The sequence below is a fragment of the Nilaparvata lugens genome, chromosome 10, assembly GCF_014356525.2.
Source record: "Nilaparvata lugens isolate BPH chromosome 10, ASM1435652v1, whole genome shotgun sequence".
Classification (NCBI taxonomy): Eukaryota; Metazoa; Arthropoda; class Insecta; order Hemiptera; family Delphacidae; genus Nilaparvata; species Nilaparvata lugens.
The window spans coordinates 41,791,602-41,805,437 of record NC_052513.1 but is presented as its reverse complement, the minus strand read 5'-3'; the positions used below and the strand labels follow the sequence as shown (position 1 = coordinate 41,805,437).

Genomic DNA, 13,836 nt, shown 5'->3' with positions numbered 1-13,836 from the left:
TACTGTCGATTTTTACTGTTTTGACCGGGTAAGAGTGTATGAACGGCACAATATGAGAGTCTACCAGCGTCATAAATCTTCACAGGAAAAAACTACGTGGACTATCGGCTTTAGATAACAGTAAAAGTTGCGACATAAACGCCCTATACCATGGGATATCTACTTATACTATTGTTTCTCTATGCTAATACACACTACTCATTGGATGCGACAATTAAGCTGATGAATACATAATATTTATGATACATTTAGAAAATGAGGATCGTTTTTTCTACATCAATGCTAAATAAAATTGAGTGAATTGAGGATGAACTAATACACACTACTCATTGGATGCGACAATTAAGCTGATGAATACATATAATACATTTAGAAAATGAAGATTGATTCTTATCAATGCGAAATAAAATTAAAAAATGGAGTTCAACTTAAAATCCCATGATACCAGCCGGACCACACTTTTGAAAATCCTAAAATGAAAATTAGTTTAATTGAGTTTGATTTTTGTAATAATACATAAATTATATTGTCTCCTTGTAAAGCAAGAGAATTAGTTTTTTCGATTTTGATTTTTGTAATAATACTTTATGTGTAGTGAGAAGTTGATATTGTGGTAATTATTTATATTAAATAATAAGACTAAGAAAAGTTTTTATTATTAATTCGTAATAATACATTAATCTCAATCACTGCCTTCTTGAAAAGCTACATGATTAATCATGCTGGCCTCTTGTAAAGCCACATTAATCATACTGGCTTCTTGTGAAGCGACAGAAATCATTTGATTTCTTAGGATATTTATATTGAATTGAAAAGTTAATAGCTTGATATTGAAACTTCAAATATCATCCTAATAGCCTATGTTGAATCATACATAGTTCACAGAGTCCATTGACGATTCCCCGATCCCAGGACCGTGAGGAAGACATTGGAAGTAAGTAAGTGAGATAATAAGTAAGATAAATAAATATGCAAAAAATTACAACCAGTAATTTCAACGAAAAATTTACAGCTCATATTTGTCCCACCAGTGGGACACCAAGTGTCCGAACGAGTCGCGGGACATTAGTTCTTATTGCGCTCATTACACTAGGATCAACAGTTGGGACACCTGATTCTGGTGGCCGGCTGGTGTCTCACTCGGGTCACCAGCCCGGACACCAATCCTTGAGCCTCACTGGGGTCCTAGCTTGTTTTACACTGGTATCTCTCTGGTGTCCCAAGAATCTCTAGTTCAAAATAGAATAAAGTCTGTGTAGTGCTGTAGCCATGACCATCGAATAAAATATTAAATAGAAGAACTAAAAATTGTCAAAACCACAGATTTTTATCAAAAGTAGAAAGACCGGTTTCGGTTGTTACACCATTATCAATCTCTAGTTATCTGTGGTTGATGGTTTACCAGAGATTGATAACGGTGTAACAACCGAAACCGGTCTTTCTACTTTTAATAAAATCTGTGTTTTTGACAATTTTTTATCTTTTTGTTGAGTATGGATAATTACCACGATATCAGCGTCACAACTACACAGGAAAAAATGTGAATGAAATCATAAGGATCTCTAGCGGTTAAGGGTAACCATCCACTGGAACCGTGGACCTCAACCGAGTAGTAGACTGGTTGCCAATTATTGAATTAACTACTATCAAACCCACCAAAATTTTTCAATGAATATATTGAGATTTTTAAAACTGAATAAACAAATTCCACTAATATTCATTATAATAATCTTATCTTCGGATCCTATTTGTTCAGCAATCTTTGTCCACAGATTAGAAGAAGAATACCTTTGAACATCACGATATCTTTTGTCTCGCATATCCCACAATGGAACATGCTCTTGAACCAAGCTTATCAAGTTTTCATTGTCCATAGTTACAACTTTATAAAACTGAACAAGTTCAAAAAAACAAGACTGAGAAGCAATTTTAGGTTAGAAACAGTTTGTTGTCTCAGCTCGACTAGTTAGTTCGGCCGAATAGAGCCGGAAAACCACATTCAATTCAGATCGAAAATTGATCGTCCGGAGACGGCCGTATGTACCTCTTGCAATGGACGAGCATCTATTCATTTCTTTGTTGGGGGATCGCGTTCGGTAGTTTTCGGCCGATGCTAGTTTGGACGTAAACGTTTCTAGTGGGCGGCCCACCTAATAGAATAAAGTCTATGTAGCAATGGCCATCGAAAGAAATCCCCAGGATCTCTACTGGGGATAAAAATAACTCGAGTTATCAGCAACAGAGTGAACCAGAAAGGTAAACCAAGATGAATATCGATAAGACTAATTACTAAAGGGATCCATATATGAAAGAGTGGGTATCTAACAAAGAGGGAAGCATGCAATACAATTGACATATTCAATAAAAGGATTATGAAAATCAGAGGCGATAACATTTTCAAGTACGGTAGGCTAATTAACTTAGTAACAAAAGTAACTTACCAAGTAACAGAAGTAGTGGTAAGTAACTTACCGTACCACTTGTAATCAAATCACACTCAAGAAATAACTTATAATTTTCTGCTTGTATAGGATAATGTGTCTTATAATATTGTCAATTTGAAAACTGGATTAGTTCGAGAATACCTCTTAATAGTTTTCAGACATTTCTAATACTTGTTGTTCGTATTCATTGTACGGTCGCTGGAACGGGTGAGCCAGGAATCTAGCGAATGTGTTGAAAACCTGTGTGACTTTCCTGGATTCTTCTTGGAAATACGAGCCTCCTTTGATGAAGCTCAAAAGAACACTGTAGATTTTTTGAGGGTAGTTTTCGGCGCTTGCAGGATCGTGTAGATACAGTATGTCCAGAAAGAAGTTATCCGACAAAATCAGCGACTTGTAGCTTTCATCACGCCTGTTCAAGAATGGTTTGTTCATTGACGAATTGTAGATTAAGAAAAGCCTTACAATGTGGCTTGGAATCACATTATTGTTTGTGTTGACTGGTAGGGTTCCTACTTTAGATTTCACTTCTTTGAAGACGGTGTTGAAGTTGCAAATGTCTGGTTTGGTTTGTTCCACGGGTTCAAGAGAGTCAATTACAGAGCTAATCACTTGCAAGTTGCTACTAAAGTCTGATACCCACTTGAATCCACCTGGTTCGACTGTAGCGAAAGCGAATTGATGATTTTGATTCAAACTAAGTTTATTGGTTGCAAAAAGTTCCAAAGCTTTCTTGAGAGCTTCAAATGGTCTGAAATTGGTGTTGTCAGACCTACGGTAGGGTACTAGGTTAGGATCTTCTGCAATGTCAACACAAACTACTATTTTCTCGGGCACTGCAACAAACGGCGAACTGATTTCCTCATTTTCGGTGTCAGTTGATTGACTACTTCTTTTTGAATTGTAATCTAATCTTTTCATTGTAATCTTAGATCCCGATTCTGCATCTATCATAGGCCTAAACACTGGCATTGAAAAGTTTTTGCCTCAAACTGTTTACTACGAATATCAAGAACAAAACAACTGATAGCACAACATTATTAGATTAATATGATACTTGAAGAATGATTAAATTAAATTTTCTAAATATAAACACAATTTCACAATATTAAATCACTGGTTACAGAAGTTTTACTTTGTTGTTCCACACAAATCGTGCATCGTGCAAACGTAAACTTGATTGTTGCTTTCTGCTTTCTGGCCGGGACACAGCTGATCGTAAGGCCGCTCCGCTATATTACACTAGGTGGTAGGCACATTGTACATGGGTACGCAATCACACACTAAACACAAGGTTGGATCGTCTTGGCAAGGCAACAAGGCATGTTGTTTTTATATATTGAAGGTTCACGTTATAATGGGAAAGGAGAAAGATACGAGAACAACGTTGCCGATCCTCTGTCTAGTCAATGTCTTTTATAGATGGTAGTTGATACAGGTTTATTGATATAATATTATCTGTTCATTCTCGCTTAGAATAATCGATTATATTTTACTAAGCAAGAATAATAATCTCCAATAAATTTTCATAATTGAGATAATATATTTCGTTAATTGATTATTAATTCTACATTCTTGAAAGACGATCTGGCAACAGAGCAAAGCTTGAAAGAGATAGCGCTATCTGCTTTGTTGAATGATAGACAAGGATAGCAATACCACTGCTAATCAAACACTACTGCCATGATTATAACGTGGACTTTACTATAGTACTATAAGCAACAATGTCAAGACATGCGTGTAAAATACCTAGTCCACACTATTGCCAAGTCGTTGGCCAAGTGGTTTGCTTACCAGCATGGCCACGTTGGTCTAGCCATTCACACAACGATGTGACCATTTGTGGATGCTCGGCTTGTCACTCGCCTTCACTCGACAAAAATTGAAGTGTTGACAAGTGGAGGCGAGCGCTTGTCTTCATTTATATGCCACAGTACACGTCCCTCATCACTGCCTCTGTGTCTTTGAAACGGCATATTGGCAAAGAAAAGTACCTAGAATACATGTATTCTGGGTACATTGAGGCAAAGTATGGTCCGCAGAGTAATATCCACGTCTTTGAAAAAATCTCTACAGAGCTTTCTTGAAGGAAGCGCCCTACACAAAGAGATTCTTCATGAATGAGGAAGCTGCAACGTATTACCAACAATGGAAAGAGCATGTTGAATTAATGTCAGCTGATAGGCTGTGTGGTAAAAGGAAGTAACTCCAAAAAACTCCTTGTGTATCTTTCCGGATGCAACACGTTGCTTTTGGGAAGATACAATAGAGCATCTGTTGCTTATGGAAAGTTACATTGAAACTCCTTGTGTATCTTTTCGGATGCAGCACGTAGCTTTTGAGAAGATACAAAAGACCATCTGTTGCTTATGGGAAGATGGGCATACTTTAAAACCCCTTGTGTATCTTCTCGGATGCAACACGTTGTTTTTGAGAAGATAAAAGCATCTGTTCCAGCTGAAATGTATCACCAACAATGGAAAGAGCATGTTGAATGAATGTCAGCTGATAGGCTGTGTGGTAAAAGGAAGTAACCCATGAAACTCCTTGTGTATCTTTTTGGATGCGACACGTTGCTTCTGAGAAGATACAAAAGAGCGTTTGTTGCTAATGGAAAAATAGGCCCACTTTAAAACTCTTTGTGTATATCTTTTCGGATGCAACACGTTGTTTTTGAGAGGATAAAAGCATCTGTTTGAGCTGCAGTATATCATCAACAATAGAAAGAGCATGATGAATGAATGTCAGCTGATAAGCTGTGTGCTAAAAGGAAGTAACGCCAAAAAAACTCCTTGTGTATCTTTCCGGATGCAACACGTTGCTTTTGAGAAGATACAAAAGAGCATCTGTTGCTTATGAAAAGGTACATTTTCAGAAATGTTTGATGTTTTCGAAGTAGTTTTTGGGTATTATTCTATTCTAGTGGCCCTCCGCCTATTAACTGCTATTGTGCTATTGGTGCATGCAAATTTGATTCAGTATTCATGCCCTGGTACCTCCTATTTCCTGAATACACTTAATTATTTTTATTTGGTTTTTTACTTATGCTCTCTACATGCTAGCTAATATTCTGTATACTAATATTTATTTCATGCTACCTAATAGTTAGCCACGTGATCATGTGTTCTTTCACATTGCATACTGTTTTGTTGCAATAGAGCTCTGCCGAGGGGTTTTGGTCAGATTCTACGTTGCTCGATTTGATCGATCTCTAGGTCGCCGATCCCTGAATGCATATACCTAACCTCAATCTTCAAAATATTTTATATAATATATTTATTAGCAACAAATCCTTTCAAATCCTTTTTAGGTTTTTCTACCGTTTAGTCAGAACAAGCTGATGCTATCTAATCTTAATTGTTATCTATTTGGCGATATTAGCCAGTTACTTTATTTCAGACCTATTACTATTTCGGTTAGGGATTTTTATCTACCCAAATTCCGATATTTCACAAGTGCTATAATTCATACCCATGTTCCGTGCCAGAAGGTACCGTAGCATGCGTATGGGTCAGATCGCCTTTTGGTTTTTGCTTGTGTTCAAAGTAGTAGGTACCTCAGGTGAGGCTGCCTCTTATGTTGGGATGAATTTTGTTATGCCTTCCTTCTCAGATGAGGCAAGAGGTGAATGCATTTCTCAATAAAAACAAAACAATAAACATTGCCACCAAATTTTTAGGTAGCATCTATATGATTAATAATAAGGAATAAATAAAATATACCTACTGTAATAATAAGAATATGCTCTAGAATAGTGAAATCTGGTTTGGGGTCCAATGTAACTAATTCCAAGTTCATATCAGCTATGGTTAGGCTATTAAAAATGTGTACAATTCAGTACGGTACATTCCATGGAATATCCCGAAATAGCCATTGGCTACATACATTTTGGTAGCACCAATATGCTTCTTGACTGGTAGAATCTTATGTAAAATTTGATTTGGAGTTCAATGCAACCGGTTGAAAGTTCATATTATCTGTTATGGTTTCTGAGATTTTCAAGAAATAGGCTTCACACAATTCAGTACATTTCATGGAATATTTCAGAAATTATTGGAATATCAATAGATAAATTCTTGCCTATAATAATATATTATAAGCTTCACACCATACCGTACATCATTTGCTATGGATAATACGATGGAAATTAGCACTATAACAAACCACATAATTAGAAAACAGAAATTTTAATTCAATTGGAACAATTACTAATAAATGAGCACATATTTATAAAATATGTTACATCACATGAATAGGCGTTACAATATTTATACAATATTCACTATCACTTTTAGTGCCGGTTGCACAAAATCCGGTTAAATTTTAATCGTGATTAATTCCACGAGAACCAATCAGAGAAGCCATCTTTTCAAAAACGCCTTTTCTGATTGGCTCTCTTGAAGTTAATCAGTGTTAAAATTTAACCGGCTTTTGTGCAACCGGGCCTTAGCTTAATTAATCTAAGAAATGAAGTGATTTGAAGATAATGCTACACTCTTCTCTAAGCTGCAAGTATTAAGCAACCTGCACTCAGGGACAATAGTGACGTCCACTAGACTTGGACATTACTAGCGTCCACTAGAATCTCGTCTATTGTCCAAGTTCAGACACTAATAATGGCCCTTTATGCTGGCTATTAGCCACTAATGGCGGCTATAAGTGAACGCAACTATTGTCCCTGTGTGCAAGAGGCTTTATGGACGATAAATTTTCCAACATTAAAGTGAGGTCCACATTAAAATGGCAGTATTTGATTTCAACATTGGTGTTGCTATCCTTGTCTATCATTCGACAAAGCAGATAGCGCTATTCTTTTTCAGCTCCACCAAGAAGCCAGATCGCTTTACAACAATGTAGAAATATAATATTGATTAAGATAATATTTTATCTTGATTATGCGAATTTATTATTCAATCATTGAAATATATATAATCTCCAGACGAATATAGATCTACAGATGGTAATTACTGAGATATTGCAATTATTGCAATTGCAATTATATAGATGATCTATATTCGTCTGGGAGAATATCTATTTTTCAATGATTGAATAATAAATTTTCATAATCAAGATAAAATATTATTTTTATCAATTCAAATGCTAATGAATTAATTATTATTATTGAACGAAAATCCAAATCAAATGCTGTAAATCACGTCGAAGACTTCTGTTACTGCAAATATTGACAACAATATTTTGAAGTCTTCGGGGTGATTTACAGCATTTAATTTGGATTTTTGTTAAATAATAATGGATAAATCTAATTTATTATTCAACAAGAATGAACAGTTGATATCAGATATACCGGTATCAGCCATCAACTATGGAAGGCAGTGGCAGAGAATCGACAGCGCTGTTCACCTATCTTTCTTCACTGCTATTATAACGTGTGGACCTCACTATATGATCTACTGACGAAGATAGATGAAAGTCTGGAGATCATTGATGCGATGGACTTGGAACTGAAAATCATTCCACGCTTCCTAGTTCCATAAGAATCTTCGAAACTTAGCAATTTTCTATGATTTATCACAAAGTTTTCACTGAATTAGCTTCATCTCCTATGCTCTGAGTTCATGTCCAACGCCATATTGTCGAAGTTCATCTGTCGGAGAGTGTATGACGATTTCGAAGATTTTGATTTGCTCTCTGAAAAATAGAAAAACAATTAAACACTTTGACATTTTGTTCAAGGTTAGCCTTGATCATAACTCTTTATCGAAAGAATCAATGTAACTAGTTTTGTCTATGTCTACAATATTGAGTGCTAAGGAGAAGGAATTTTGTTATCAATTCGGATCTTAATCTTTCCAAATTCAAAATTAATTGTTTCAAGTGTTTGTGTTTTGTTTCAATGTGGAAATTAGTGAAGAATTGAAAAGTCGCACATAACCTTTATTTGGACAATTTATTTTATGAAATTGGGATGAGAAGAAGTTTTGGACTGTAGTCTGTTTCTTTATCCTTGAGTTGATTGTAAATGATGGATAAATAAATGAATATTGATGTATCAATTCCCAAAGAATTGATTATCATTATTATATCATCAAGAATTTATTAAAATATCTTAATGGGAAGTATCAATATGGAACTAGCAAGCCAAACAATCTTGATGTATCATTTCCCAAAGAATTGATTATCATTATTATATCATCAAGAATCAATTATCATCTCTTGATGGAAAAAGAAACATTGTAACTAACAAGTCTACAGTATTGATGTATAATTATTATCGTTCCCCATAGAATTGATAATAATTATCATTCATTATCAAGAATTGATTATCATACAGATTTATCACAAAATTAAATAGAATAAAATATTGTATACTAGCTGGCCCGGCGAACTTCGTACCGCCAAATAGTTTAAGCATCTCATGACAAACTTGAGCTGGATGCACACCTGAGGAGGCGCGATGCGGCATTTTATTTATACAAATAAATAATTATTTATTTATTTATATCCCGCAAGGGACTCCCCATCAACAAAAGCCATACGAATTTACTTTTATTTATATAGATAATTTTCCAACTGCAATATAAATGATTTACTGAAAATCAATCAATTCTGAACACCGAAGACAGCACAATTATTCGAAACAAAGCAATGTCTTTAGAGCATGTAAGTCTTTAACCTGAGGCCGCACTGCACTGAGTTTATACACACAGAAAAGTCATTTTGTTTTTGGTCTGGGCGTTTAGAATGGAATATGGGTTTAGAATATAATATGGGTGGTTATGGAGCAGCACACACTCTTGTCTAGTATCTACCGACGACTATTTCTGTGTGTGGCCAGCTCACAAATCTTCTCCCATAAGGATTACATGTAAACTTTGAAGGACCGTAGGAAAGAGTCCAGAAGTCGGTTTATAAATTTGATAGGCCATAAACCTAGTCCTGAACATAACGAACACATCTAAAAAAAATCATCAAATTCGATGCACACATAAAAAAGTTATTGAATGTCAAAATTTGAGGCTCGATTTTTATTCATTTATGTTGATCACCTTGCATTTTATCAACTCTCAAAGAATACAGAGAAATAATAAAAAATATAATATGAACTACAAGGGCATTGGGATAATAAATGCTTCCTTGATAAGTTGAAATTATAGTGAACTTTACATGGAAAGTAATAGCTTGAACGATAGTTATATAGTAAGATATTTATTGGCAAGAACGAATTGGTTTGTCACTTGGAGCAGAGACAAACTAATCTATATGAACGAAGTATTTTTTCTCTATGCTTTGAGTCATTCATACACTTTTTCTAAGATAGTCCTTATTTAAAAAATAAATATTACACTATTCTTCAGGCTTTTTGTTGGTTGAGAGACCCTTACAGGAAGTTCTCCCTTCCCTGATGTGAAATTCAAACGTCAATGGGCCCCACTCAATCCTATTATAAAATGTCACCCAGTAATACCATTTCACCTCGAATTTGTTTTAATTTGAATCAGAACTTATGATAGATCCTCGACTTGTAAGTGCCTGTACACAAATCTATATATATAAAAGCGAAATGGCACTCACTCACTCACTCACTCACTCGCATAACTAAAACTCTACCTGACCAAAAACGTTCAAATTTGGTAGGTATGTTCAGTTGGCCCTTTAGAGGCGCACTAAGAAATCTTTTGGCGATATTTTAACTCTAAGGGTGGTTTTTAAGGGTTTAAAGTTCGTCTTTTAGCATGTATATTCTTCTTCTCCCAATCTCTTAATTATAATTGAAATTTCCATATCATATGTTACTATAGAACTATAATCTAGATAGAGTACCTCTTCGAAACAGTTGTTAACTGGCAACTAAATTAATAATTTTGTCAGGTTGGCATTAAGTTGAGTTGACTTTGTTAGGTTGGCACCAAGATGAAGATTTAAATGCATTTATCGCGGAAAAATTGATTGGGCACTTCAATCCTGGGAATATTATATTACTAGCCGTCAGGCTCGCTTCGCTCGCCATATCCGTTTAGCCAGACGTTTCTGGACCCCCGACTGATATTGTCCTAACATATGATAAAAATGCTCAAATGAAAAATGCAGGCGAGCGAAGCGAGCCGGCTGATCTCATTCTTGGACGATCCAGTCGGGGGTCCAGGGGGCGGAGCCCCCTGGCTAGACGGATATGGCGAGCGAAGCGAGCCTGACGGCTAGTGTGATTATAAGCGTGAATGTATAGTGAGAGAGTTCAAATTGAGAGTTGAAATTTATTTGTATCATTATAATTATTAATCTTATAATGTGAATATTGTGTTTGTTAATAAGGGCATAAATAAGAAATAACATACTTTCAGCAGGAGGTAAGTCTTGTACTTTGATAACTTCTGGATTATTTTCAATACCAGTCCATGCCTCACTGGGATAAGCTGGTTCTCCATGTAGAGCAATATCAAGACCTGAAAATCAATATTGTAAATTAATGAATGAATGTTGATGGATTAATTATCATCAAGCTACATCAGAAACATGTAAATATAAACATAGAATGAACAATCTACATTGTTTATTCTATTATATAAATAATAGTGATTAATAAAAACATATAAATATAAACATAGAATGAACAATCTACATTGTTTATTATATAAATAATAGTGATTAATAAAAACAATATAAAAATCTTAAAGCACCCTTTATTTTTTAAAAAAACTTAAAAATAGTTCAACAACTAGTTTCGGTGATCACACGATCGTCAGATTATAAAATAAAATAAAAAAATAAAGAGTGCTTAAAGATTTTTATATTGTTTTTATTAATTTAAATAGTAGCCCATGTGAATGGAGTGTTTTTATAATAATGATTGTATTTATGAATGTGTCCTCCTCATTATTGTAAGTTGAAACAAATATATCAGCTAATATAAATAAAGGAAGCCGCTATTTTATCTCTGACGGGTCTGAAATCTATTGAGGTCTCTATTCAATTTGAACGTTTTCATTGTAAAATGAATTTTGTTTTGTGGAGAACTTAATGAAGTTTGGTTTGAGTTGATTTGAGTTAGGTTTTACTCAATCCACCTATTATCAGAGTTTTATTCAATAAGTTTAATTCATAGAGAAAATATAGCATAAGAAGATATCCCATGGTATAGGCACAGAATAAGTACAGAAAGGAAACTTGTAATCAATCGCTTATCTAACCAATGCTTTTTACATGACGCCAATACTAAACACGTCACGTGACCTTGGGAAGTTCCAATCCTGGTCTTCTGATTGGCTCGTGGCAGTGAATGAGATCAATTGATCCGGATCATTAAAGTGATCCGAATCTGCCATCAATACTATTACAATGCGGCGCTTCCTAACAAGATGGCGGATTTTAGCGTCAGGGTACTAGCCAAGTTTCCATACTGTATGTATACTGTGGTATAGGTCATTCATGTTCAAAATTTCAGGCCGATTTTTGTCAACGTATGCCAATTACTGTCTATTATTACTGTGTTTTTGAAGCAGGAGTATGAGAACGGCATAGTATGAGAGACTACCAGCGTCACAGCTTCACCAAAAGCAACTACTAGGACTATCGGCTTGAGTTAACATTGAATATTAGAACATAAACGCCCTATACCATGAGGTATTTTATCTTCTTATGCTATATTTTCTCAATGGTGTCACCATAAATGATACTGTATGACCACAAAATGATACAGTATCACCACACATGGTACAGTATCAACACAACATGATTATCATCTCAAATTGATACACAACACCATGATTAAATTTCATTCAAAACTTCCAAACTTTGAATGAATTCTACAAACCATAGGATATATTCTTATGCTATATTTTCTCAATGGTGTCACCATAAATGATAATGTATGACCACAAAATGATACAGTATCACCACACTTGGTACAGTATCAACACAACATGATTATCATCTCAAATTGATACACAACACCATGATTAAATTTCATTCAAAACTTCCAAACTTTGAATGAATTCTACAAACCATAGGATATATTCTTATGCTATCTTTTCTCCATGGTATCACTATACATGATACATTATCACCACAAAATGATACAGTATCATTTCAACTTGATACACAACACCAAAATTCGATACAAAAATTCCATACTTTGAATTTTTGTGTAGTTGAGAAGTTGATATTGTGGTAATTATTCATATTGAATGAAAAAGACTGAGAAATTGTCAAAAAACCACTGATTTATTGATAATTAGAAAGACCTGTTTCGGTTATTACACCATTGTCAATCTCTGATAAACTAAAACTAAATACAAGAGCAGCAGAATTTATACTGGTAGGCGAGTACTGCTATTGGTCGAGGGCATGAACGCCTGCCATTGGCCTAGAGACAGTCTCCTCCCCCTCAACGGAGTGACAAAATGGCGACTTAAGCAACAGAATCGCCATGATAATAAAATTTACTTTGAGTACAAAATAAGAACCAAGAAAACAAGTGTGAAAGATAATAAAACAAATATGTAAATGGAAAAACTATTGACTAATGTATGCTTACAATTTTATGATAAAACTAAATTCGTAGTGTTGTACTGGTTGAAATGAATCTGGTCATTTAAACTATACTGGGAATTTTCCTTAATTACTCTTGTTATTTCTAAAGCCTCTAGATATTCAAAGATCTGCCTTTGTTATTAACATGCAGAAACTCAACATTCTCCTTAACTGTGAACTTGTGATTATTTGTTATCAAATGTTCTGCAAAGTTAGATTCCCCATTTTGTTTATTCCAATCTCTGATGTGTTCTTTAATTCTACTTTTGAAACTTCTACCAGTCTGACCCACGTAACAAGCATTACAATCATCACATTTAAGTTTGTACACCCCACTTTTATCCCAAATATCAATTTTGTCTTTACTCCAGCTAAATAGACTATTTAAAATCGGTTTGGTCTTGAAAGCAACATGAAATCCATTCCTCTTCAATTCCCTACCTATTTTATCAGATACACGGCCTAAATATGGGATTGTTATCCAAGTCGCCTCCTCACAGTTTGAGCCTACAAAGCTAGAATTGATTGAAATTTGTCTATTAATTTCACTCAATAATCTGTCCACCATACTTTCTTCATACCCATTTGTGACAGCTATCTGTTTAATTTTAGTGATCTCAATATCAAAGTCATGATGGCTCATAGGTATTGTTAGTGCTCTATAGACCATAGGTCTATAGACCTTTCAATAGTATGGTCTATAGAGCACTAACAATACCTATGAGCCATCATGATTTTATTATCATGGCGATTCTGTTGCTTAAGCCGCCATTTTGTCACACCGTTGAGGGGGAGGAGACTGTCTAGCTAGGCCAATGGCAGGCGTTCATGCCCTCGACCAATAGCAGTACTCGCCTACCAGTATAAATTCTGCTGCTCTTGTATTTAGTTTTAGTTTATCAGA

General features: G+C 34.9%; 2 protein-coding genes across 2 annotated transcripts in view; both read right to left on the bottom strand.

Moving 5' to 3' along the window:
* Positions 1-2,557: 2,557 nt before the first annotated feature.
* On the bottom strand, positions 2,558-3,653 carry LOC111056727 (BRISC and BRCA1-A complex member 1). The gene has a single exon (XM_022344122.2). The coding sequence runs from the start codon at positions 3,414-3,416 to the stop codon at positions 2,589-2,591; it is 828 nt and encodes a 275-aa protein (XP_022199814.2). The 5' UTR covers positions 3,417-3,653; the 3' UTR covers positions 2,558-2,588.
* A 2,962-nt stretch (positions 3,654-6,615) lies between these two features.
* Positions 6,616-13,836, bottom strand: part of LOC111060255 (putative ammonium transporter 1) — a 44,828-nt gene continuing 37,607 nt past the window's right edge. Inside the window, 2 exon segments of the mRNA XM_039436882.1 lie at positions 6,616-8,093; positions 10,739-10,846. Of these exon segments, the coding sequence (XP_039292816.1) occupies positions 7,999-8,093; positions 10,739-10,846 (203 nt within the window). The 3' untranslated portion in view covers positions 6,616-7,998.

Excerpts from the sequence above, each read along its gene's own strand:
- LOC111056727 (XM_022344122.2), bottom strand. The coding sequence starts at position 3,416 with ATGCCAGTGTTTAGGCCTATGATAGATGCAGAATCGGGATCTAAGATT.